Source organism: Dermacentor silvarum, chromosome 1 (assembly GCF_013339745.2).
Source record: "Dermacentor silvarum isolate Dsil-2018 chromosome 1, BIME_Dsil_1.4, whole genome shotgun sequence".
Taxonomy (NCBI): domain Eukaryota; kingdom Metazoa; phylum Arthropoda; class Arachnida; order Ixodida; family Ixodidae; genus Dermacentor; species Dermacentor silvarum.
The window spans coordinates 6273004-6300307 of record NC_051154.1 but is presented as its reverse complement, the minus strand read 5'-3'; the positions used below and the strand labels follow the sequence as shown (position 1 = coordinate 6300307).

At 46.3% G+C, this 27304-nt stretch overlaps 1 protein-coding gene across 2 annotated transcripts in view; it reads right to left on the bottom strand.

Moving 5' to 3' along the window:
• The window catches only part of LOC119456311 (actin-binding LIM protein 3-like), a 277883-nt gene that overhangs the window by 155184 nt on the left and 95395 nt on the right, over positions 1–27304 (bottom strand). The window contains exons 8-9 of one of the 2 annotated variants that reach the window (XM_037718012.2): positions 23611–23711; positions 8351–8422 (exon numbers count right to left, since the gene is read on the bottom strand). In XM_037718012.2, coding sequence (XP_037573940.1) covers positions 8351–8422; positions 23611–23711 — 173 coding nt within the window. The remainder of the gene's footprint in view (positions 1–8350; positions 8423–23610; positions 23712–27304) is intronic. The other variant, XM_037718022.2, reaches the window with a different exon arrangement.

Genomic DNA, 27304 nt, shown 5'->3' with positions numbered 1-27304 from the left:
CGTTCGTGTCATTTCGTTACCATATTCTTAATTGCTCGCTTATTACTAAGGCTCAGCTATAATGAGCACATTCTGCATGATCGGATTTCTTACCGCAATACCGCAGTGGTGAAGTGGTGAAGCGTACGCCAGGCGTGAGGTTGGCCAATCATGAGAGCATATTGGCATTGTTTGCCCTAAAGAGACAGTGTCCCAAACTTCTTCCTCTAAGCAGGATGCAAGACTTTCAGCTGGAGACCGCCAAGCCAACACAGCAGTGTCAGGGAAAGATACAGTACACCAGTTTCATGAAGTTTTCACCGAAGGCCTAGGTACTCTGCTTGTTCTCGTGGCCCACATTACCGTACAGGAGAATGCACAGCAGAGGTTTCTCAAACCCAGAGTCGTCCTGTTAGGTACTTTGCTTGTCGTCGTGGACCAGATTACCATACAGGAGAATGCAGAGAGGTTTCTAAAGCCCAGAGTGCTTTCGTTAGGTACCTTGCTTGTTGTCGTGGGCCAGATTACCGTTCAGGAGAATGCACAGCTGAGGTTTCTCAAGCCCAGAGTGGTCCAGTTAGGTACCAAAGGCCTAGGTACTCTGCTTGTTATCGTGGCCCACATTACCGTACAAGAGAAGAACAGCCGAGGTTTCTCAAACCCAGTGTCGTCCAGGAGTCGTCGAAGAGTGGTCCTGAAGCCCAGGAGTGGTCCCGTTAGGTACTTTGCTTGTTGTGACCAGATTACCATACAGGAGAATGCACAGCCAAGGTTTCTCAAGCACAGAGTGGTTCTGTTAGGTACTTTAATTGTCCTCGTGTACCAGATTACCGTACAGGAGAATGCACAGCCGAGGTTTCTCAAGCGCAGAGTGGTCCTGTTAGGTACACTGCTTTTTGTCGTGGCCCAGATTACCGTGTAAGAGAATGCAGAGACGAGCTTTCTCAAGCCCAGAGTGGTGCCGTTAGGTACTTTGCTTGTTGTCGGGGACCGGATTAGAGCAAAGGAGAATGCAGCTGAGGTTTCTGAAGCCCTGAGTGGTCCCATTCAAGCTGCAAGTTAATATTAACGTTTAACACGAAAGCGTTAAGGGCCCTAGTCGCAGAAAATCCGGCATCGGTGTCGGCGTGCGGCGTCCGCAGTCAAGAAAATCATCCCGAACCACGCCGACCACGCAGGCCCTCTGCGTGGCACAGAGGCGCTGGTGAAATAATTGAATTTCTCAAAGTAAAATGCGACAGAAAAATCGTAAAGTACGACGTAACCACAACCTACAGACGTGATAGCGTCGGATTGTAATTTGAATATACGAGAAAACAAGTCTATCACACGGAAACTCAAACACAAGCCCCTTTTCCAGCATTTCTACCACTCGTACAGCGGCACGCCGCGGTTACCCTCTTTGCAGAATTACCATCCAGATGGTGCTCGCCTTCTCGGCAGCCTACAACAGCATTGCATGTAGGCTCCCTATGGCAGCCGCATGCGGAGACGAAGTTGTCGAAAAAGAAAGCTGCAGTTGCCGGGAAGCCTGATAAGCAGCCAGGGATCTTTGAATGCTATCACGTTCCACTCTTAAAGGTGAAGCTTAAGCGTCCTCCCATTTTTTCCTCCCACAGAATGGAACATGAAGGGATAATTCAACTAGTTATCACAATGGGCCACTGCAATTATCCCTGTTTTAAGGCGAGATGGTTGTGTGCGACTACGTAGCAATCTTACAATGATAAATCTCGTTATGACACTAGAAACGTACCCAATTCTCACAAAACAACTGTTCAGCAGGCTGACCAAAGCATATTCACAAATCCTGACCTCTGAGATGTGTACCAAGTCAAAGTGCACTCTGACTTTTCCAAGCATGTCCAAAATCAACACCCTGAAAGGTTATTACTAATTCACAAGACTAAGATTTGAAGTTTCATTGGCACTGGCAATATTCAAGAAAGAGATGGAGAACCTTCAGAACCTCAATCATATGACTGTGTGCTTTGACATTCTTATACCTGGTGTGAATGATGATGGTGATCACTAGGTGAATGTGTAGAACAGCTCAGGGTGGGTGACTGAAGTTGTCTAAATGCAAGGTTTGTTGCCAGAAGTACCATATTTTCGCGCGTATAACCCGCACCAAAAATTCAGAAAAGTTAGCGGTTAAGTTGGGGTGCGGGTTATACGCGAATTTTACTTGGAGGTGTGGCTTCACGGCAGCGCGGCGCACGCTGCAGTGTAGCCACAACTCAAGGCAAAGCTCTCGCCATTTACTTTCGTTATCTCCTAGGGAATCCTATCGTCTGCGTGTTCAAGATCCCTTCTCTCCTCCATCATGGTCGTCCATTCTCCTCCTTTTTATGGGTCCGCATTTTGCGTATAGAGAATAATGCACACGGTGCTGGTGAACTCGTACGTCACCCGTTTCCGCGGCGCTCCCGCGGTTCACGCGAAGCGCTTCGCGATACTGCTGATAACCAAATCGCCGTTGCACATGCGAGTGCTGCTCCGGCCGCACTGTCATCCTTTGTCGCGTGAATGCTAGCTGCGCCTGCCAAGTGGTCCGATTTGGGTCAGATGTCACGTGACTGATTTGGCTGCGATGGCATCCGTCGTGTGAATTCAGCTTTATCAGCATCGCCGAAGAGGGAGGAACAGCGCCGTTGGCCGATGATACGAAGATGTGGACGAGTCGTGTATCCGTGAATGGGCTGTTTTTGCAAAGATTTGAGCGTTGTTGCATGCAGTTATTACCGCGGGTTATCCGCGCGGATTTTTTTTTTTCTTTCCTGGCTGTTGTAATTGGGGGTGGGGGTTATATGCGGTGGCAGGTTATATGTGGAAAAATACGGTAGATTACCTGGGGCAACGTCACCATTGGAGCAGGTCAACTGAACTCCTCCACGACGGAGGCTGTTCCAACAGCCCCAGCTCCCCAAGATGTTAAGTAGCTAAAAAACTACCTAGCCTTGGTTAGGTACTAATAGGTTTATGCCTAGCCTTTCCACAGTTCTGCATCCTTTAAAACAGTTGCCGGTAAGTGGGTCTCGCCGGTGCTGAACATCGGAAGAGCCAGTGGGAATTTCAAAGAAGCAACAAACTGCTAGCCTCCAAGACAGTTTTAGCACATTTTGATCCAGCGAAGCAGTCTGTGATGCCTTGCCATATAGCCTTTGCACGCTCCTGGCACAGTAAGGGCGTTCTGAAGAAGAATGCCCCGTTTCCTTTGCAATGCGAAGTTTAGTTGCAGCTGATAGACATTAAAGTCAACTGGACAAGGAGGCCGATGCCTGGTGTTTGGCGTCACCAAGTTTGGGCAGTATGTGCAGGGTTGGCATTTGAAACTGTTGCAGATAACAAGCCTAGGGCTTACTGAGAGCAGATGCACCAGTCCCTGAGTGTAGGTTTCCAAAGAGTGGTGGGCTCCGCTATACCGCAAGGACTCAGTGCAAGGGCACCCCTCAACTTGGCAACCCAAAATTAAAAAAAACAATTCTAACGAAGAAGCAATTGCCTTCGGTGACCAAAACGTTCGTTCCCATGTAAGGGCCGCACCTCGACAAAATTGTGAATTACATGAGCATACGGTACTCTCCGCTACAGGCCTGGGTCCAGCATGTGTGCACTTGCAGATGCACGTCTGCCACTACAGACTGAAGAGTTTGCTGTTGACGGGTCAGCTAACGTATTCACGCTCAAAGGGGTTGACCCCGTGTACAGTGTTGTGGCAGAGGCCACTGTCGGAGATCCCACATCAGCAAGCATTGTGGTGTGGTTACAGGATGAAAAAGCAAATGTGCATTACTCATCTTAAAAGTTGGGCTAGGAACATGGTTACAATGCTAGGGAATCTCCTCTTGGCCGAATAATCAATTTCTATATTCGAGATCTAGATAGAAGGTGTGCTTATGCAGTTAAATTACATGCAGATTTATGGCTGAAAAGTGCAGATTGATATGCGAGGCCTCTTGCATACAAGAAGCCAATAACTGCATTAGCACACCTATCAGGATCTCCAGTAAAGAAATTGATCAGTACTTGGACAATAGGATACATGGTGCTTGTGCATGATGCTCGATTTGGAAGATATGACACATACCTACTCTTCCATGCGAGTGTGCCTTTCATGGCTGTAAAGCCAGCTGATGTCCAGCTCGCGTCTATGTTTTCCCTAGCACTGTAACCATGTCTTACAATGCCATGGCGTGTGTATGAATGAAATGAGTATGGAAGGAAACTGCGTGCTGTGGGGCAACCATGCCATTGTCCCAGCATCATTGCAGAAATGAAAGCTGCTTCACGAAGGCCACTCAAAGATGAAATCTATGCCATGTCTGGTGGCCTTAAATGGATGGTGACATTGCAGCAACACTCCACACATGCTTTATCTGCCAGAGCAGCAGCATGTGGCAGAACCAGTTGCTCTCATGCCTTTTACAGAGAAACCATGGTAATGACTGCATGTAGAGTATGCTCGAACACACCAAAACACATATTTCTTCATTGCAGTAGATGCATTTTCAAAGTGGATTGATGTTATTTCCAGTTTCAAAACCTTCGGCAGAAGCCATTAAAGCTTGTTTGAGAAGGATGTTTGTCTAGCTAGGGGCTGCCGGAAAATGTGGTGTCAGATAATGAACCTGCATTCATAAGTGAGCAGTATGAAGCATTTTTAAATAACGGTATACGCTGAATATTGGTGCCACCTCATCATCAGGCATCAAACGGACCAGCAGAGTGGGCAGTCCAAGCACTGAGAAGGAAAAGGCTGGCCCTGGAGATATGCAAGTGAAAACTGCCCATAAACAGTTAAACCTCTATATAGAACTAAGTTAGTAAAATCAACACTTTATTTCATCATACAAAATTTCTTTACATTAAAATTCCATCTTTTATGCAAATAAGTACAGTCACAGAGGGATATTTCTTACCCGGGAGGGGCCGTAAATATTTAAAATTATCAGGCAACTGAAAAAAAAAAGAAAGATGAATTGCCACTACAAAAAATTTTGTAAAACATCATTCTGTTAATTTGAGAAACTAAAGATACGGTTTCATGCCGTGTCGATGATATCGTCACTTGGGCGGTACAAAGTCAAACAGCTTTTGTGTCCCCTCCACCGCCGCGACTCATGGTGTCGCCCACAGTCGGACAAACACTATCAGCGGACCACTCTCCACACAGTCCGATTAATGCAGCATCAAAACGTGTCAGACGCCACAAGACGCGAGAAAACTGATAGAATCTCATCTAGTGATCAAACAACTGATCGCTGAAAGTTTCTAACCTACTTTACATTTGTGACGGGTACACGTCATTTAATTTGCTTGCGGTCACTCGCATAGCTTGCCTTGCTTTTGCAATGGCCCTGGAGCCATATTTTCCAACGATACATAACCTGTGCCATTCTGGCCCTTGGTTCGGAAACGGATCATAAGCCACCGAACTGCCGTCTTTGCCATGACAGCCACCTCGGTGTGACACGATAAATATAGAAAATGAGATGGCACATCACAAAATATTGTCCCTAGTTGATGTGAATGTTATTACCTTTGTAAAAATTATTTATGCTAGTTCAACGATGTACTCAACTATAAACCCTGTATATAACACTGCACACATTAAAAATGTTTGGAACTTTATTGTGACCTCAAAAGTTATTTGTTTGTGTTTTCTCGAAATAAGTCACGAAAAATGTTAAATCTGCAATAAGAATGTCCCCGTCAAAGGGCTAAGAAGCACTGCAGCAGTTGAATCTTTTCGTACCGCGCCCACTGGGCATCATTAACCCTCTATCGATGGTTTGAAAGGCTGCTTCAGCGCCACTCACGGACATACTGCGCTATCAGACATGAAGGAAGAGAACTATGTTTTAGTTTTCTAAGCAGTTCGCTTTTTTCCCGCCAGGCGGTGATTTTTAAACGTGCTCCAAAGTTCTGCGATCGTCAAAGCCGAACACAAAAATGTCCGGCTCTGAAAAACGGGGCGCACGCTTCGGTATATTGCAGATATCGCGATTCCGCTACCTCTGCGGCTGATCTTATCGATACATTGAATAGCAGCGAGTCAGAGGATGCTGACTTTTTGTCGGACTTTGAGTCTGAAAGCGATGACGACGCAAACCAGCCCAGAACATCGGCTGCCGCAGCCCGGCACGCCCAATTGTAGTGCTTGCAGTTAAATTTTTATAGCGGAATACCTGTTCAATTAAAAATTTCGATTTTTTTTAGAGATAGTGCCTAACAGACGGCAATACAATTTGTATATCTCATAATTCTCATAACATTTTTTTCTTAGTAGATACAAGCGTGCCTTCACAAACTATGTTCAATTTTTTTGCACAATCTTGATTTTAACAATTTATATCTTTTTTATCACATACATCTCGTTATTAAAACTTTTACGCGTGAAAAGTGCATTCATTTTGCTTTCTCTTTATGTATTACGTTAAATAATGAGTGCAGTAGTTTCTTGAAAAACATCTGCCCTAACATACAAAAAACACCCATTTTCCCCATGGTAGGGAAAGAGTTAAACTACACACCGCAAGATGTATTAAAGCTATTGCATAGTCAGGGGTGGGACTGCCCAAAGTCATTTTGGAGCAATTTTTGGAGCAAGTGAAATTGCGTTATTTAGCAGCTTGGCGCAGACAAAATTTAATTTTGAAGCAGCTTGGAGCAGAGTAAACATCATTTTGGAGCAGTTTGGAGCAGGCCAATCTAAATTTTGGTGGAATATTGGAATATGACAGTGCATTTTGATAAACCAGTGCAAAGTGCACAGTAGAACCTTGCTTTGTAGCTATAGCGTACTAGAATATGAAAGAGTGGGTCGAGCAGCGCCACGGCGCATGTTTTCCTGTAAAGCCAAAAACATAGGTGGAACTACAATCGAACTTTATATTCTCGCGCCGATGCTTATGATGATAGTGGAAAATGCTCAAGTTATGCTGTCCAATCAACGCGCTAACTTAATTTCAGGGTCATCATTTGTCACCGCATACCCAGAGAGCCGCAATCAACCCTGGGCTGCTATAACATAAAACTATTCCAATCTGTGTTTATTGCGATAGCGATTATATGAACACTCCAGGTGCATTTCTGCCAGCGTCGTGATCTTCCTTATAAAGTACAGGGGCGATAACATTGTATGTTGCTGCGCACCGTATGTTGTATGTGTGAGGGAAAGCGTGCTAGGGTGAGCTGACGATGGCGGCTCAATCTCATGCGCTAAGGAGGTTAGCGGGGAGGAAGCGCGCCGTCTTCCGTCGTGCGGAAAGCACCTGGGGGGGGTTGTACTTCGGGGGCTGCTGCCTATGGCGCGGCCGCGCTGGCCCTATGTTGAATGCGATCTGCGATGCGGACAGAGTGCGAGTTCTGATAGCTTCATATGCGCTGTGTTTTCGCCGCAGAGTTCATGTTGAAGCGAGAGGCAGCACAAAGGTCAATTAACTTGCTGCTGCTGCCGCGCTTCCTCACTCCAGCGTTTAGACAGCGAGTTCCCGTGGTCATCAAGTGAGATGTGTTCATGTTTGCTGGTGTGCGCGTGACGCCATGCTTGTTAATTTAGTTTGTAAGCGAATGTTTACAAGTTTATACGGATGATAAAACTACTATCCTTACTTCGCATAGCTGTAGACTAATTTGCTATTGCAATCGATGCTTCGCCTTTCGGGCGAAACTGCGACTTTTTATTCCAAATCCGCCATATGCCCTTCGCAAAATGTTAAAATGGCTCAGGCCTCGCTCATATGGACATAAAAAGAGATTGGAATATTTTTACGGTACACTGGGCCTGGGGACAGAGACGCCCGTTCACTGAACCCGCTGCAGCACCCTCAGCTAGGGAACCGTAGTCTAGTACACTCTAAATACAACCGCCCTGGCCATTCCGACAGCGGTGACAACAGCCGGGAGTGGCCGCGCGCGCCGGCCACTTGCCGGAACAGTCCAGTGTTGTAAGCGCAAAAATCACAAGAAACTGTGCGGGAGGCGCCGTTGTGCAGTCTGCAGAATGTGAACGGACACATTCTTTTTCGGGGAACGAATCGCCTCGCTGTTCACAGCCACTGCTGCAGCACACATGCCAAAGTGGTTCTGGCACAGCGTGGCGCAATTTTGGTCAATTTTCTGTGTTTTGGGGCAGGAATCTGCGTTTGTATCAAAATGGCGCAATTGGCGCAAGAGTCCCACCCCTGCATAGTATTTCAAGAGGTTCTCGTGACATGCAGAAACAAAACAATGCTGCCACCCAGTGACTTTGTCTCCTGAAACATCTCTGTGCAGCAACTGTGACCATGTCATACAGAATGTGTCCTGTTTGTCCCAGGAGACAAAGCCAGCTGACTAAAGACACAAAGGACACATGGCAACAGACCTGGTTTTTCAAAGAGTCGAGTGGGCTGGCAGAACGGAAGCTCTTCGGGCTGGGAGGATGCGTGCCAACAGTCTAACAAGCAAGGAGGAGGTCCATGCACCAACAAAGGGTACAACACCATCAGGCTCCACAACACACTTGCAAAACCCAGGATGGGCTTCCAAGCATCAATCCATGCATTCTGTGCTTCTAATTGCTTTTTCAAACTGTGCGACAAGACGAGACACAAGGTAAGAAAGGGATCAAATGAGTGCAGACCTGATACAGCCAGAGTATCATGTCACTAACACGGCTCCAAAGATACAAGCGTACCTAAAAAACAGCATGACTCCTGCTGGTCACCCCCGAGAGATGGCACAGGTCTTATTGTAAGTGGTCCCTTGTTATTATAAGCGACTCCAAAATAGTGGACAATATTTGAATCGGTCTCCTTATTTGCCATGCCCTTCCTGGGGGTGGAAACCTTTCATTATTACAGTGGAATCTCGATGATACGATCACGGCTAATACGAATTTCCGGATGATACAAATTTTTCTGAGGTCCTGGCCGAGCCCCATTACTTTGCAACGTGCTAGAGAACGGTTGTTACGAATAGATTTTTGACCCGCGTCGGTTGATACAAATAAACGCTGCCCCACCGACAGCCACGAAAGAGAACAGCGCGCAGTCACGCGCGTTTTCCATTTCTCTTTTGGTGCGGAGGCGCGGACGCGACGCCGGACAGCACGGAAGCCGCGACTGGGCGCGAAGAGTGAAGCAGTGGCGCTTTTGTTGCTTTTGTGCTTTTCTTTTTGTCTCTTCGCTCGCTGCCGCGCTTCCCCAAGCGCGGCCACCGCAGCGAGCCGCCAAAGTTCGTGCGGTCTATCGCTTCAACGGAAACTGAGCGGCGTAAGCACAGTGCATACAAAGGTCAGAGCCATGTGGAGATCGCTTTCAAGATACGGTGCGCGCAACAACACCGACAGCCGGCACAGGCGCAAAGTACAAGAACGCATTTGTTGGCAGAGTAGGAGCCCAACAAATGCGTCAACAATAGTCAACGACCGATTTTCCGGACGCCTGAATTTTCTGACATGCCTGATAATTCGGACACCTTCGCGGCATCGTCACGTACCCCTAGAGTCATTGTATAAGAAAGGTGTAAGATTGGGCTTGTTGGTAAAACATGCTTCAAGGTAGGTTGACAGCGCAAGGCCAGCAGAGGGGACAGAGCGCTGAACTTCCAACAGTTTATTTTCTTTCCAGAAAGCATCACCCTCTGCTGGCCTTGCGCTGTCAACATACCTTGAAGCATTGTATAAGAACGTCTGAAATTTTTGACGCAAAAACGTTCCCCGTGGATTTTCCGGACTTTTTGCCATGACTGCAGGTCAAAAACAGCATTAATCGAAGCCATCGCCGCTGCCATTTTGATTATCTCATCGCTTCGAACTGGCGCTCCCATACGCAGATCCGCTGGCAGCCGTAGCCCACACCTTGGCAACGCTAGGCCTAGCTACTTCGACGTTCACTATTAAGTTTCTTGCTGTTCAGTGCCATGTTTTTCATTGCAACAATTCTCCACTGTTAACAATGGCACCGACTCCACCTTTGTAAGCATCACCAATGGCTTCGAAGCTCGGAAAGCACTGTGCGTTGCATAATGCCGGTTCCCGGAAGTCAGCTTCGCTTCAATACATCATTGTTACGCGGTGAAGCATACATGAAGTATTGCGTGAAGCATATTAAGAGTGGGAAGGGGCGATTGTTACAGGACACAGAATGTATTCCTTAACTATACACGTGTGCACCGGCTGTCTCCTGTCGCAGTATGAGCACTGATACACCTAACAAGTGTACTGGCAGGCCTTTAGAGCTAGTATTAAGAACTTTAAAGCATGCATTCACTTTTTTGGACTGCCCGATTTTTGAGGTTTTTGCGGCCCCTAGGGAGTCCGAAATATCAGACGTTGACTGTATACGATGACGGGCCCCCGCACCGTAGTGAGTGCCTAAACATTAAGCAGGCCATTCGGGATACTGATCTGCGATTGGAAAATGCAAGCTTATACTGTGTAGAAGCAGCTTGATTTATGCAATAATGTATTCTAAGAGTGCTTTATGTTTTTGCAAGTTATATTTATTTCAATTGTGTTTGGAGAACATTTTAGTTTAAAAATGCAGAAATTTTTGCGCTACATAATTACATTTTGTGCGCCAAGCACACTGGTCGCTCGTACCGCCTTTCTGGTGGAGTCATCGTGAGAATGCACAGTTCTTCCATTGTTTTGCTGTGCGAACAACACATTCCAGTACTACACCATACCTGTGGGCTTCAGAAGTGGTGGGCACACAAAGTCCCTTGAAAACTATTGTTGCCCAAGCCACAGCTGCAGCATCTAATATATAGACGGTCCAAATAAACAAAAGGAGTGAAAAAAGAACAGCTGTGGTCTCTATTGCTTGGCCTAAAGATGGTAGTTAAAACCAACAAAGCTATTAAAAGCTTGTGCTCTCGTCAGGAAACGAAGGAAGACATGTGATGCCACAAAGCAAGTGCAGTGTAAAGCATAGAAACCAATATGTGCTATCGCGCTCAGTATGAGCTACACCGCGGGAGTGCGTGGCCAAGCGCACTGTAAGGTTGTAGAGTGGCGCCGATCGGGACGTGTTTCCGAGTTATCAGGGGAGGTTTTGGCTGTTTCTGCGAGTGCACATCGCCTCCACTTTCACCCTCACTTCGCTTCGCCCGGTGGTGATACCAGCTTTGAAAATGATAACTGCCGCAGTGGCTTGACAACCAAACTTCGTGCTCGACAAGTCAAGCTTGACAAGACAGGTGTATCTAGACTGGATATCCAAATAAAGGAAGGCGAGGGTGAAAGCAAGCAAGTGGAGGCGATGCGCACACTCGCAGGAACAGCCAAACCCTCCCCTGATAACTTGAAAACACGTCCCGATCGGTGCCACTGTACAACCTTACAGTGCGCTTGGCCACGCGCTCCCGCGGTGTAGCTCATACTGAGCGCGATAGTACCATGCATAGGCGAGTCCTACTCCTAGTTAGAGGCAGTCCAGCTTCTAAAGGCAAACACGTACTTTGGTGCTACCAGCCACGGAGGCACATCGGCCCATGGGCACAGAAGACGACACACAAGCAGTGCTAACAGAGCGCTTTTTTGAGGCTAGCAAGAAGTATTGCGACGCAGCTGTTATATCTCGACGCATTATTCAACAGGGCCACACGCTGAAGAGAATGACGCTGGCCACGATACTTAAATCGGGTTTAACGGCACAAAAGCGACTTCGGCCATGCTGCACTCAGAGTCTGTATAAATGACTCCTTCAGTGTGTTTGCCTGTTCTAATTTTTTCCACTGCCATCCACAAAGCATACCATTTAGCTGTGAAAACAGAGACAAACTGTGGTAGCCTAACAGTATGTTCCCACGTACAGTATGTTCCCATGGCACTACTTCCCACATAATTTCATGTCTTTGACCCATCCGCATGAAATTCGGTGTTAGTGTTGCATGTTTCTTGTACTGCGCGAAACTCCTGTACAGTAAAAGCTCGTTAATTCGAATTTCGCACGGATGCTTAACGAGTTCAAATTAAACCGAATTCGACCTAACGAAAGCCATTGAAAAACAGCAAGAATTGACACCGGGTTGCTAGAAAGCAGTTGTAATTCACAATATTTATTGACCAAAATAATCTGATCACTTTTTGCTTCTTTTCTTTAAAAGTGATGGCCATCAGTTTGTATTCCAAAGCGCCATCGTGACGCATAGCTTCTTCACCATCCTTGAAGTTGAAAAATAGACGCCCGACTTCATAAATGCATAGTCAGGGTTCACATAGAGCTAATGCAATTTCGCAACCGATTTTTCGAACAAATTCAGGCTCCAAAGTTCGATTTTCCGGACTAAATCACTCGTTCCGAGCCCCGCGACCCGATCGTGGAGACCGCCATGTTGGATTTTCCACTGGCTTGGCTTCCAGAGGCCCGCTCTCGGGCCTCCAAAATTGAGAGCGAGCGCGCTATCCTACAGTCTCGAAGGCCATGTCCGCTCTTCCTTGGCTGAACAAACTCTCCTGGGGACGGCACTTGTTCTGCTTTCTTTCTATTTTCTGTCGGCACTACTATCGTCATAACCACTTATTGTGGCTTCGTTTTTTTTTATCACTGCGTGGCGGCACTCAGTTCAGCGGCGCACAGTTCGAATTGATGATGGAGGAGCCGATGCTCATGCAAATAAACGAGTTGGTTTACCCATAGACGCCTATGCTCTGTGGCCGGACCGCGACAGTCAGTTCGAATTATTCAAAAGTTCGAATTAATGAGGTACGAATTAACAAGCTTTTAGTGTATTATGTGTTCATGTGGGGTATACCTCTTCTTTAAGTGTGTTAACAAAAATCAAGGAACTGTGTAAAGATGCTCCAAATTGGCCTGTTAGCACCAGAAAGTGCTTCATTAAGGACATCGTATTCACAACATTTTTCCTAGTACCAAAGTGCGAGAGGTCTAATTGCATGTGGTTTGTTCATGTAGTGTAGCCATGTATAGCAGTGGGTGATAATGTTATTGCAAATGTTCTCTGGAGATAATCGAACTCTGAGATCGTAGGTAAGCATGAGTTGCATTTTTCTATGTTCCAAGGATGGCTCATTACTCTCAGAGTACAAACTGGAAATAGGCAATGTACTGCAGGCACCGGCTGCTAGGCGTAGCCCTTGATTATGCACTGGATCCAATTTCCAGAGGTATGACTGGTTGAGCCATAAATTATGCGACCATAGTCTATTTTACTGCGTACTAAGCAGCAATAGATCGGCAGAAGGCATTTGCAGTCAGAGCCGAATGCTTCCGGGACAGGACTTTGACAACGTTAAGTGCCTTGCTTGCTTTAACCTTCAGACTGATTATGCGAGCGAGAGCAAGTTCAGCTTCTTATCTAATAAAACCCCTAAAAACTTCATATAGTTTTAAGACAGGGTCGAGTTGTAAGCCCCTTTTTTTGTGAAAAAAACTACAGCTACAGTTTCTTTAGTGGAGAAATGGAAGCTGTCTTTTATTTGCACCGTGTGTCAATTTATTTGAAGTGATTTGAATCTGTTCGTGAGTCAGCATGTTCAATGCGCGGCACACAACTTGGAGATCATTAACTTATAAAGAATGCAGTTCCACCATGAACAGTGTTGTGCTTAGAATACAAACCTGTGGCACGCCGTTTTCCTGGACAAATATGCGCGAGAGCACTCCGCCCAGACGCAAGTGAAATATTCGATTGGACCTAAAGTCCGCTAGACACTTCCGCATTTTGCCATCAATCCTTAGGTCCGCCAAGTTCGGCAATACAGTGTAGTCCACATATAGCGATACCACAGATAACGATATATCGGTTATAACGATGAGTAGAACTAAGAGTATCAACTTATGCATTAGGGCTATGCGAAAAAAAAACATAACGATATGTTATTCACCGCATATCGGATATAACGATTGAAATTTTGCTTCCGGGTGGCGTTTTTCATGCAGAATAATCGTGAAAATTGCGTTACTACATTGCCCTTAACCGAGGCGGCGCGAAAAGTTTGCCTACGCGTGTTCGTATCTGCCGCCATTACCGCGCAGCGCATCCCGCCCACGCGCCGATTGCGAAAGCCACGGAGAGCATCGCAAGTTGGTGCAGCGTGCACAAGATGGCGCCAGCTGCTTCGCCCCCGCGTCACTGGCAGTCGCGCGAGGAGAGGGCGGAAGAAAGGCGACAAGCGAAGGCAACGTCTTCTCTGGCGAGGGGCGCCTGCGCTCCCTGCCACGCTCTCTCTCAAGGGAAGCAGCGGCAGGTGCGCCCCTTGAGACCAAACTGATTTTGCAAGAGGGGGGAGAAAGCGATAAGCAAGCGGCGCCTGCGCGGCCTATGCTCCCCTTACAATCTCCCTATCAGCGAGCACAGAAATGCACCGCGGAAGCAGCGGGAGGTGCGCCGACAAAGCGCAAAGCTGCGTCTCTCGAGGCGAAGCTGCAAATTTTGCAAGACTCGAAGTACAAGCTCGCGCAGTGGATGATATCGACGATTATGAAAACCGGGAGCGCCACGATCATGAAGGCTAGAAGCAGTGTCCATGCCGATCAACGGAAAAGGCGGGCTTCGTGCTCCACGACGAAACCAACACGGAGGTGTCCGAACTCTGGGAGCACGTCGCTACTAACGATGAAATAAGTGGTGCTTCGAAGGAGGAGCTTCTCAGAGCAAATAGTGCTGCCTCGTTCTGCGAAGAGAACTCCGACGGGGCGATCATTGTCGCGACAGACGGCGGCGCTGTGCGATGGAGGCGACGACAGCAGCAGCAGTCACGACGTGATTGACAATGGCCCGTCTTTGACACTGACCCCGAGGTTCAACCCAAGTGCAACGTCGTCGATCGAGTCGCTCATCGAATTCATGCACGCTAAATTATAGCCGCCAGTGTTCGCGCAGCAGATGGACGCGATGCACACTGCGGTTGTGAATCTGAAATTTCCGCGAAAGCAAGTGCAGATTTTTATTTCAGCGTGCCTAACAATTGAGACGCTATTTAGAGGTATAAATAAAAGTTTTATTTATCACGGCCTACTTTCTACAACGTAGATTTTTTTATCGCAAGTGGCAGTTTCGGTTTCGGGACTGCAAAGGTATATTCGGCATTTTTTTTTTTTTTTCGGCAGTCCAGATATAGCGATGATCGGTTATAACGATCGGATTTTTCGTTCTTGATATCGTTATAAGTGGACTGCACTGTATTACTGTAAGAGGTTCATGACACTTATCGCAGGTTGGCGGATCTTCTTTTTGAAGTAAGAAATGTGTCAGATGTGTGTGCCCTATTCAATGTCGACATAAGATCACCTCATAGAAGCGTTGCTGGTGACTGCACGATTTCCACTCGCCAAGCAGGGGTTTGGTTATGTGTAACTTGTTATTAATGCAGGAGTTCCATTTTTGTTGCCATTTTCATGCCAGGGCGTTACGAATTGCTCGGATGCTGTCTTTGTATGGAAGTTTTGTGTGTGTTAGGTCTTTGTGCGCTGCCATGGCTGCGCATCTATCTGCCGATTCATTCCCTGGTACCCCAACATGGCTAGGGACCCAGCAGAATCGTATGGTTCATCCGTATTTGTTATTAACCACCATGTTAATCACCAAGCATCGCCAAGCAGCAGTTGACAGGCGGATTTTAAGTTTAAAGCTCTGAGTGTACTCAACGAATCTGTGTAAACGATAGCACTCTTCAGTTAGTCGGTCTGCCGTCCATATAGCCATAACTTCGGCAGTAAAGACTGAAGCAGAATGATGTATTCGAATGCAATTTTCCCAATTTTTCGATACGGTTCCTACACCCACGTATTCTTGTGTTTTAGAACCATCTGTGTAAAATTATGTATGATCTTTATATTTGTCTTGAATAGTGCGGAACTCTTGCATTATGTGTTCTTGTGGGGTGTCCTTTTTCTTTAAGTGGGTAAGTGTCCGATCACATAGCTGTGTAAAATCGCACCATGGGGCCAGTCTTTGTGGCCTTTCAGCAAGCTGCAGGACCTCAAGTGACAGTATTCCTCACATCGTAAGACAAGTGGCCGTATCATTTTCGGCTTATTTGTGTAGTGTAATCGTAGGTTGCATTGTGTTACAATTTTGTAGCATATATGTTGTGGTGTTGACCGAATTCTTAGTACATAGGAAAGGGCTAGTAGTGCTCTGCAGTGCTGTAAGGAAGGCTCATTGCAATCAACGTCTAAAATTTGGACAGGCGATGTTCTGTAGGCACCGCTCGCCAATCGTAGGCCAAGATTATGAATTGGATCAAGTCGTTTAATGTTGGATTGCCCGGCTGCAGCATAAATTACACTGCGCACAAAGGACGCACAAGGGACCGGTAAATACGTAGTAGGCACATTCGGTCAGATCCCTAGTGCTTGTGCGATAACACTTTGAGAATATTTAATGCTTTATTTGCCTTAATTTTTGTTGTGTTAATGTGGGCCAGGAAGTTCAGTTTTGTGTCAAATGTTACGCCTAAAAATTTGTAGTCTTGTTTGACTGGCAGTGTTGCACGATGCAGTGTCAGAACTGGATCGCAATGTAAGCCTCGCTTCTGGGAAAACAGCACTGTAACGGTTTTGTGGGTTGAAAAGTGGAAACCATTTTTGTCAGCCCATTGTGTGAGATTATTTATTGTTATTTGTAGCTGTCTTTCACAGGTGGATAGGTTTGAGGTGCGGCAAGCCACTTGCAAATCATCAACATATATTGAAAGCATAACAGACGATGGAATGATTTTGTTAACAGAGTTCTTTTTGACTATGAAGAGAGTCGTGCTAAGAATGCAACCTTGTGGGACGCCATTTTCTTGTGTAACTGCGCGTGAAAGTGTTGTGTGTGTTGTGAAAGGCAGTTTAACATTCTCCCACGAATTCCCAAATCAGCCAGGTCTCTCAAAATTCCATATTGCCATGCGGTATCGTACGCTTTTTCTAAGTCAAAGAAAACCGCGAGACAGTGTTGTTTGTGTAGAAACGCATCACGTATTTCATGCTCTAGTCGGATGAGATGATCAGTGGTGGAGCAGCCCTTTTTGTATCCGCACTGGTGCATGTCTATTAGGTTTCTTGATTCAAGGATGAATGCGAGTCTCATGTTTATAATGCTCTCATATGATTTGGCTAGACAACTTGTTAGTGCAATGGGTCTGTAGCTGCTTGGGGATGATGCAGTTTTACCAGATTTTAGAAAAGGCACTACTACTGCGTTTTTCCAATCTGTAGGCATTATCCAAGATTGTCATTTCTTGTTGAAAAATTGAAGGAGTGCCTCTACCAATGCTTGAGATAGGTGTGCCAGCATTGTGTAGTGGACCCGGTCAAGACCTGTTGCTGTTTTTTTACCGGCCGATAGAACCCTGTTTAATTCCTGCATTGTAAGAGTGTCATATTGTTCCATTGAAGCGCCGGTAATGGGCAGTCTCTGTTTCTCAGCCGACTCTGTGTTTTAAAAATGTGTCAGTAATTCGCTGAGCTTGGGACGTGGAAGTGTTTGCCTAATAAGGCGGCCTGGTCTTGTAGTGTCGTTTGTGTGCCTGGACCTGTAAGTAGTGGTACTGTGTATGATGTGTACTCTCCTTTAAATTTTTTAACCCGGTTCCACATTTGTTTAGATGTGACTGAACTATTATTGAAGATACATATTTTTTCCATGACGATTTCTCCGCCTGACGCCGAACAAATCATGCTTTGGCTTAGGCCTGTTTGAAGCCTAGGAGGTTGTTATAGGTCGGATACCTTCGTAAGATTCCCCATGCCTTATTTTGTTGTTTTTTAGCTTCGGTACACTCTTCTGTCCACCAGGGATTTAGTTTTTTGCGCAAAATACAGGATGACTGAGATATCGCTGTTTCTGCGGCTGAGATTATAACCTCAATGAACTTTTTATTGAGTTCATGAACGCTCAGTTCTGGCGAGAAGACAACTTCTAGTTTCGAATTCTCCATAAAAACTGGCCAGTCAGCGAGCTGCAGTTCCCACCAGCGTGGCTTAACGCCTAAGGTTGGTGGTGATGGTAAGAGTTTTATGATTGCCGACAGGTGATCACTACCATATGACGTGTCGAGGGCTTCCCATTTAAGATCGCTAAAAAGAGACGGTGAGCAAAAAGCTAAATCTAAACAACTAATGTACGTGAATTCAGTAAAAAATATGTTGATGCACCCGAGTTTGAAAGGCAGATATCACTGGACAAAATAAAATATTTAATGAGTTGGCCTCTTGGGTCAGTTTTGTCACTGCCCCAAAGAGTACAATGAGCATTAAAACCTCCAACTACAGTTAAACCTGGACATAAAGAAATTGACAAATTCCCGAAAAACTTCGTTATAAAGAGGATTTCGTTATATGTAGGTTCGGCACGAAAATTGGAAAAAGAAACGCTTACCGTATGTACTATCACACAAGATTTACCCTCAATACACTAAAGTTGCGATGAACAAAAAAGTCCCAGTTTCGCCCGAAAGGCGAAGGTCTTTGCGATTGCGACAGCAAATTAGCAGACAGCTATACTAAGTAAGGATAGTACAGTCAAACCTTGTTAATATGTACCCGCTTAATGCGTAGTTGCGGTTTAAACCTAGTCGCGAAGATTCCCCCACCCAGCCCCCAATGAACCCCATGTGTTGGCTGACTGCTAAAGCCGTAGTCGCTCATTGCCCACCAAACGGTTAGTGGGTACTATTTTTCTTGTTGTACACGCACAGGCACAAAATTGGCAAAATCTCATGCACGTGGACGTTCGATTCTCGAGTTGCGACGCCCGGACGACAGTCGCCAGCAATAGTGAACTTACAACATGGCCACCATGACGTATTTTCTGCCAATTGCCGCGCACAAAGGCATGGCCTTCGAGATAAGTTCCCGGTAACGCGGAGAAGCTGCCTGTAGGGGGTGCGAATTCGCTGTCGCCATCGGAGTAGTAACCGCGAAGAAGCACATTTTATTGCAAAGCTCATTTGGGCCATCGCCGTGGGCGTCGCTTTGAGGTTTCCTGTAGAGTCCAAACACGGCAACATCGTCACCGCGTGCCGTACGCTGTGTGTGCGAGTGAAAGTGAAAGCTTGCGGGGGTCAGACTCAATCTCGCGCGCGCGAGGGAGGGAGGGAGGGAGAAGGGGGGGAAGGGGGCAGAAGCGCGCTTCCGCGCTAGGCACGGCGGGGGAGGCGAGAAAGGGAGGTTAGCGGCGGCTGCCGTATCTTGAAAGCGATCTGCGATGTGGAAAAAGTGTGCGCCCGCGCGGGCTTATCTTCAAAGGGAACTGCAGACAAGGTCAATTTCTTCATCGAAGCACTCATCCTTCGAATGTGACACCAGGTACTGGATGCGTGGACGCGTGCCGTTTCGCACAAGCGCGAGGCGTCGGAAACGTAGAGCGAGCGACACGATGGCGTCGTAGCACAGTGTCAAGTTAGTGAAGTGAAGCGCAGAGACTTGCGCAGTAACCAGAGAGTGACGCAGCCAGCGCGTTGAAACCAAAAAAGTTTTATTTTTCCCCCTTTGGCAACATCGACAGGAAAAGGATAGTGCCGGCTTGGCGGGCTGGGCTGGGTCAGCTGCAGCAAGCGGCGGGTTCAGGTTTGAATGAAGGGAAGGGGAAAGGTCACGCCCGCGGCGGCAAGAATGCCGGGTCGAGGGATGCAGGCCCGCCTCGCACACGTGGGCTCGCTCTCGAGCCGTGAATTCGAGCTCGCCAAGTGCGACGCCACCACTTCCGTCGCGGCGAAGAAGGTGCTTCCGGTTGCTGCTCGCACAAAAATGACAAAATTTGGGGCGAAATCTCTAGGTTATTGGCGGGGAAATTCTTTATATCGAGGGGGTCTCCCGCTGCCACTTCGTTACGTAGAGGTTTCAAATACATGTGCTTCTATGGAGTCACGCCGGAGAATACAAAAACTTCGTTATATCCAGAAATTCGTTATATGGAGGTTCGTTATAAGCAGGTTTAACTCTAAAACAAAAGGCTCAAGCAGCTGCTCTGTTAAATTTTCTAAATCTCTAATAGTAAAATGGCTATGGGGTGGTAGGTACAGTGAACAAATGGTAATGGTTTTGTGAGACAGAACGGTGGCCACTATAGCCTCGAAAGATGTATTTAATTGGACATTTTGGGTAGAAGTGCCGCCCTGCATGACTATGGCGACTCCTCCTGACAGACGGCTGGAGTGTTCGCGGTCCTTACGTACGACGGTAAAACCTTTCAGAAAATGTGTATTTTTAAGGCCTAAGTTCGTTTCTTGAAGGCAGAATACAACTGGCGATAGCTTATTTATGATGTCTTTGATGTCACCTAGATTATGGATCAGGCCTCTACAATTCCAATGGATGATGAAAGCCATTGTAAAGCAAATAAAACTGTTTACTTATGTGTGTGCGAGCTAAAAAGTGACAGGTGACATGTAGTAAAAAGATCACTACTCTCACTAAAATCACTCAAAAGAGGCGCCGAGATGTGTGTCTCGGGCCGTGGAGTTTGATTCAGCTTCGGGCCCTGCAACACTGCGATCTGCCGGCCAGTCTTCGATGATGATGGGGCAGCACTGGCTGCTGCCAGTAAGGGGGAGGATGGAGTTTCTACAAGACTACCGTGTGCAGACGATGTAGACCCCTGAAACAGGTGTGGCGCTGCCCCCTGCCTTACCTCACTGGCATAACGTATTTTAGTTAGGTGCCCTAGCCTTTTCCTCGCTTCACAGAATCAGATTTTTCCTTTGTGGTGATTGCACTAGAAATACGAAGCTAAGCCAAGGAAGCTAGGTGTCTTTGGCTCGTTGAAGCCTGAGGAAGCAGAGGACAGCGGTAATCTTATCGGTGTCACGTTGAATGCCCTCCTTGTTGACAAGGTGTCCGAGTACTTTAATGGTTTTGCTGGCGAAGTGGCACTTTTTTGTATTCAGCTGAGGGCCAGCAGCTGAGAGGCATGTCAGGACTTCGTCGAGGCGCTGCAAGTGCTGATGAAAGTTTGACGAAAAATATGCTTATGTTGTCCAGGAAGCATAAACAAGTCTTTTATTTTAGGTCCCGTAGTACAGTGTCAATCATTTGCTCAAATGTTGCGGGAGCGTTACATATGCCAAAAGGCATTACGTTAAATTCATAATGTCCATCGGAGGTGGCAAAGGCAGTCCTTACCTTGTCGGCTTCATGCATGAGGATCTACCAGTAACCAGTGCATAGATCAAGGCTGCAGAAATACTTCGCGCATTGTAATGAAAGGCATCAACAATCTGGGGCAATGTATACACATCTCCCCTTCGGCTTATTTTTCCGGTTATTTCCGGGTTGTAGGGGTGATGTTGAGCGTCAGAGAAGGGAGGGAGTGGCGGCGCCCTAGAAGGTAATTGCGAGGCACTTTCGGATTGGGAGGCGGAGAAAAGGAGTGTGGTGAAGGCCGGCGCTGGTACCAATTGACTCGAAGGAAGCAACAGGTGTCTTTCATAAACATTGTAGCCATGGCATTCGTCCTGTTGGCGTTCTCGACAAAACCGCAATATATGCCCACGAATACCGCAATAAAAGCAAACTGGGCAGGGTGAATGCCAGGTAAAGTCAAATGCAGGGGGCAGGTGCACGGGTTGCTTGAGACGTCAGAAGGTTGTGAGCAGTAGCAGGGGCAGGAGGCACTGTCTGAATGAAGGCTGGTTGCATGGCAGAAACCTGGGCATACGAGGTTGACGGTGTTGGAGGGGCACAGCTCACAATACAAGCCGTGGAGGAGAGCTCCTCTTTGAAGATGTCAGGAACTGAAGATCGAGGTTGAGTGCCGGGAGGACTGAGCAGTCCATGCTCTTGAAGCTCTTCGCATATGAGAGCCCAAATCAGCATACACAGGTCCATATCTGAGGAAGGACACGTGTCACAAGCGTCAGGCTGTAAACAGATGGACTGCAGTGCATGCGAGTGTTGTCGTGATGACATCGTCAAAGACAGTGGAATTCTTGATTGCCAGTACGTTGAACCAACGTGTCTAATGCCCTGTAGGATGTGACGAACACGATCGGATTCTCTCATGGTGGCGTCAACACAGTGACCAAGGGTGAAGACGTCTTCAATATAAGAAGTATGCTTCGCGGGAAGTTGCATGTGTCCATCGAGCTTTTTCTTGGCAACCTCAGAGTGGATGTTTGGGATGTCAAAAATCTGCCGAAGCTGGTGTTTTAACACCGCCCAGTCAGGCAAGGTGCAAGTCTCAGCAACATCAGTGAGGTAGAAGGAAACATCTCCACGGAGGCAAGCAAACATGGCAGGTTCGTGCTGCCAAGTGCTGACAGTCCATGAGGGAGCTGCAGGTTGGGCAGAGACGGTGACGCTGGAGGCTCCTGGTGGCTCTTCTTGGGCCATGGCAGCGGAAGGGCAAAGCTAGCAGCGACCTGAACGAAGCTCCAGGCAAACTTGAAGCCGCAGAGGACCAAGGGATCGAAAGCAACCTCCACCACTTGTGAGGCAGCCATTATACCTCGACACTTTATTCAGCAGGGCCACACGCTGAAGAGAATGACGCTGGCCATGATGATGAATATATACAGATGAAGAAGATGAAGCGTGAATATAAAGCTCACAGTATGTGCACCAGTGCTTAGTGCTGCAGCCTACAGCGACGCTCAGTTGCGGTTGCCTTGGAAGTTGCCGATTCCGCCGCTCACTTCCCTGCAGTCATCCCCGCAGAACCTCCTCCGGGCGCAGGTGGTCCCATTCAGGACCTCCTCCCCCCCGAAAGCTGGTTAGTATCACTCAAGAGGGAGTCGGGCAAGGGTATATTTGTGTGCCTCGTGGCAGGAGAAGCAATGGAATTGCACCATTTTCCATGCTGTCAAAGTGGGAGTGGTGTATCAGTTATGGGAAATTGGGAGTTGCATTGAGCTCAGATCAAGAGAGCATGAGTAATCTCTTTCGGAGACGTCCACTTGCAACATGCACTGCTGAGATGGTGGGTGCGGTCCAGATTTCAGGAACACAGTAGTCAATAGAGTGAAGAACCATAGGGCGCATGATCATCGAGGCATTCCATATCAGGTGGAGGGGTGTGCTAGCCAACCTTCAATTAATCTTTCAGACAAAGAATACGCCTATTAATGCTCCACGTGTAGCACAAGAATGTAAATCATGCCACTGTTTATGTACGCTTGTACCTTTTGAGCTGTGATGGTGACATGATATTCCCCCATAAGGGTTTTTCGTTTTTCAATAAACTCAATCTGCACTCGTCTCTTACCTTGTGTCTCGTTGTGCGGTTTGAGCTATGCATTCATACTAACTCGCCCAGCTATAAACTCTATAAGAATTACTTAACACAGGGACAGTAAAAAAGTAAAGAAAATGCATAATAACATAAGGTCACTATATGAAATTAAAAGTGGACATTGAAATGAGAGCAAATTGTCTAATGTTACAAAGCATGACACATCAATGCCACCCCTCACTTTTCTACTCCATGCATGCATGGTTCTACACTAAGCAGAGCCATCAACATCTTTAAAAAATCTTTTAGTATTATTTTGCTACCACTAAGTGTTCATGAAAGTAATCACAGATACATTCACCTACTAGTTCCACATCTGCTCTAAATGAATACCAATAAAAACAGAGTCGTAAAATAATGGCTTCAAGTGCATTCGGCTTCATGTTGAAATCTTGGAGACATTAAATACCCAGCGTATTAAAGACAGTGCATGCAACAAGCAAACATGCTCTCTACCTGCTCCTCAGCAACCGCGTCTTTGCGCGTGTCATCCAGTTTCCTGTCCTCCGCTTTACCATCGGGCCCTGGACCACAGCGCGGATGCCAGATGGCGCCTCCTGCATGTTTATAAGATCACCATTGCTGGCAACTGCTTCAGTATTTCAATAACCATGTCACATGTGCCCACTTTGTTCAAATGCAGTAACAAACACAGCATGAGCCAATAGGATCTAGTAAAACATTCTGGATGCTTTTGCTGATTATACAGTAATGCAGTGGCAATAAAGGCATGTTTTTAATTGAACTACTATAAGTCACAAGAGGACAGTCCCCTTCAACAAACATATTTATTGTAGAAAAAGAAGAAGACATAAAACCGCACCCAGCCTCACCTACACATACAGCAGGCTAACTAGTACAGATTGCCTGCATCAAAAAAGGTGGACATTGGAGCTATGGTTCTTCCATCATCAACACAAGGTTTTTCCTTCACCAGAGCCCAGAGTAGAAAAAAATCATCGTTCTGTCATTTGTGGCAATGGATCCAAATGATTAACAAGAAACAATTCCATTGCAAAAGTGTTTTGACACAGAGAAAAATAAAAATAAAAACGTGAACAGTCGAAGCAGACGTGTAATGCAGCCAGCCCACTGATTTTTCAAGCATAAAAGAGAAATAAAAGTTATATTGTTCTGCCAGAAGGCTTTCTTAGTGTTCCATCCAAGTGCTGCAATGACAAGTTACAGAAAGCAGATGCAAAATGCTTGCATATGAAAAAAGCATCGGAGCCTAATGTTTGCACCAGCACAACACAGCGGCTTGTAGATGTGCACCATTTTTTGGAGCTGAGGTTTGTGTAGCTTGAATAGCTAGTGGTGAAGACAAGGTGGCGTCCATTGTGCATGATTGTATCTTACTTTACCACGTTACTTGTTCTTCATTGCATTCACAAAAAATAAATTGTGTAATCTGCTTCCATTTATTCTCATCCCATATCAAGAAAGATATTAGTGGTGATGTGCTGCTGTCTTTGGAATAAGTTGTCCGTCTTGATACTGTTACACATTATGAAATATGATGCCAATGTTTTCAATAAGTGCTTTGATTTTTGTCTACCAGATGGCATCACCACAGGCCATGTGTTAGCAGATGCCAGAATACTCTACTAAGAGCCTTCTTGAGGATATGCATGAAGTGGGATGTAGCTATCTTGTGCTCATCCATGCGATTGGCGAATATGCGACACTAACCCATGGCAGGAGTCGGTCAAATTGCCACAGAAGCCACACAAAAAAATGCAACCTTCCCAATAACTGTCACTTGAATTGTGGGGATGAAAAAACAACCAGCAGTGCACCACCAATGCCATGCTTGCACGACCAATAGAACCACACTTATCAACCAATATCAACCAATAGAACCACACTTATCTTCGCCACAAAGGTGGCTTGAGTGCATCAAATAGCAGTGCCTACGTCTGGTTGCATAGTTGCTGTTATCTGTGAAGAGCGGGCAGCTGAAACAAACCAGGCCGGGCCCAGGTGTGCTACCTGCAATTTTTTGCATAACTGTCGCCAATAAAAACCCTTACAGAATGTTGGGTCAGTGGCACGTGTCGCTTTCTGGGACAGGAGCAGTGCACTCCACATTAGTAATGCCCCTCTCATTCCCAGTCTCGTCGACCTTTGCAACACTGGGAAACATAGGGCTCCAGATTATCAAGACCCCACATTCCTAGAGCGGAGCTTTATGCTCAGACCCAACAACAAGGGAAAGTTTTGTGGGGAGGACAAATTTAAAGAGCAGCAAGACGTCACAAAGTCCGAACAAAATGATGAGATTTTGTGGGGAGGACAAATTTAAAGAGCAGCAAGACGTCACAAAGTCCGAACAAAATGATGAGATGTGTCAAGATATCTGCATTGTGAAGGTGTGGAATAGATTGGAAAACTGCTTGAATGGTGGAAAACTCTCAGCAATAAGTTTCCTAGACTGTCTTCACTTTCAAAAGTAATCTTTTCATAGCAACTAAAAGCGCAAGCAGAGAAAAAATTTCGCTGAAGCTGGGTCAATTATTTTTTTTAATAGGCGAGGTTGTGCTTAAAGGCAGAGTTTTTCGACAATCTTGTTTCTGTACAAAAATATGTACTGTCGGCAGCAGTGAATGATGCGCTGCCTTGCACTGGCTTGTCTACAATCATTTTAATGCAAGAAAAAAAATTACATTCTTAATGCTTTTCTAGAATACTAAGGAAATAATTCATTAACATAAGAGCAAATAAATGCCAGGATATTCAATCCCAATTTAAGACACAATGCAACTTGTTTCAAATTTTTCATCATTAAAGCAAGTTCAGTAACATGCAATAGTTTCAAATTAGCTTAACATAATTGAATTCCGCTGAACTATTAAAACGAACACCTGCCTTTGCTTCGAGTTGTTGACAAATTCGACTTCGCCCTGCCATCTGCTAGCCACCTGGTTAGCTCAGATGGTAGAGCGGCTGCCCCGGAAAGGCGGTGGTCCCGGGTTCGAGTCCCGGACCAGGACGAATTTTTCTTCAACTGCGAGGCTTTCTTTCGAGGAACCCGTATGGGTTTCCTTTGAAGCAATTGCTACATTTAGGTGGATGTCTCATTTTCCCTTTAATGAAGACGACTGTATGACGAATATGCAGTAACGACAATGGAACGATACAGGTGACATAACAAGGGCATGATGACAAAGGGATGATGGTTCTCTAAAGTTGGTGATGGTATAATGACAACAGCATGACAAGTATGGCGTGAGGAAAATGGGATGACTACTGCACGATGACCATGGTGTGATGACAATCAGATGACGAAGGAATCATGACAATGGAACGACAAAGGTGGTACGACGACAAGGGCGTGACGACAAAGGTAGAACGGTTCTCAAAAGTTGGTGATGGTATGACAACAGCATGACAAGGATGGCATGAGGACAATGGGATGACTACTGCACGATGACCATGGTGTGATGATAATCCGATGATGAAGATGGAATGATGACAATGGAACGACAAAGGTGATATGACGACAAGGGCGTGGCGACAAAGGGACGACGGTTTTTAAAAGTTGGTGATGGTATAATGACAACAGCATGACAAGGATGGCATGAGGACAATGGGATGATGAAGATGAAATGATGACAATGGAACAACCAAGATGGCATGACGACGACGGTATGACAACGAACGCATGATAAAGTGTATGACAATGACACAATGAGGACGATGGCATGACAACAGTGACAATCACATTTAAATGACAGTACGATTACGACAGACTGACTTCAATGAAATGAAGGTGGTACGACAACAACAGCATTTCTGAAATGATAGGAAAGTGTGACGACGACGGGCTAACAACTGTATAGCAACGAAGGTATGATGGAGTCGGACGACAAATTTAGAAACGGTATGAGGCAAGAGGGTGGCGATTGCATCACGACTGTATGACAATGTGTCATGCCGGCCAACGAACTGAAAAGAATTAACGCAGTTGGGTGCGTTTCACGCTGACCAAGCCAGGACATGTGCACTGTGTTTACTCCCTTGAACTGTGGCGCCACCAGAACAACTAATTTTATCACATACCCTCCCTGCTTTATTTAGATATGGTGAAAAGAGAGTTTAAGGCTGTTAAGGTAAGCAGCACAAAACAGGTCCTTGCACCCTGGTAATT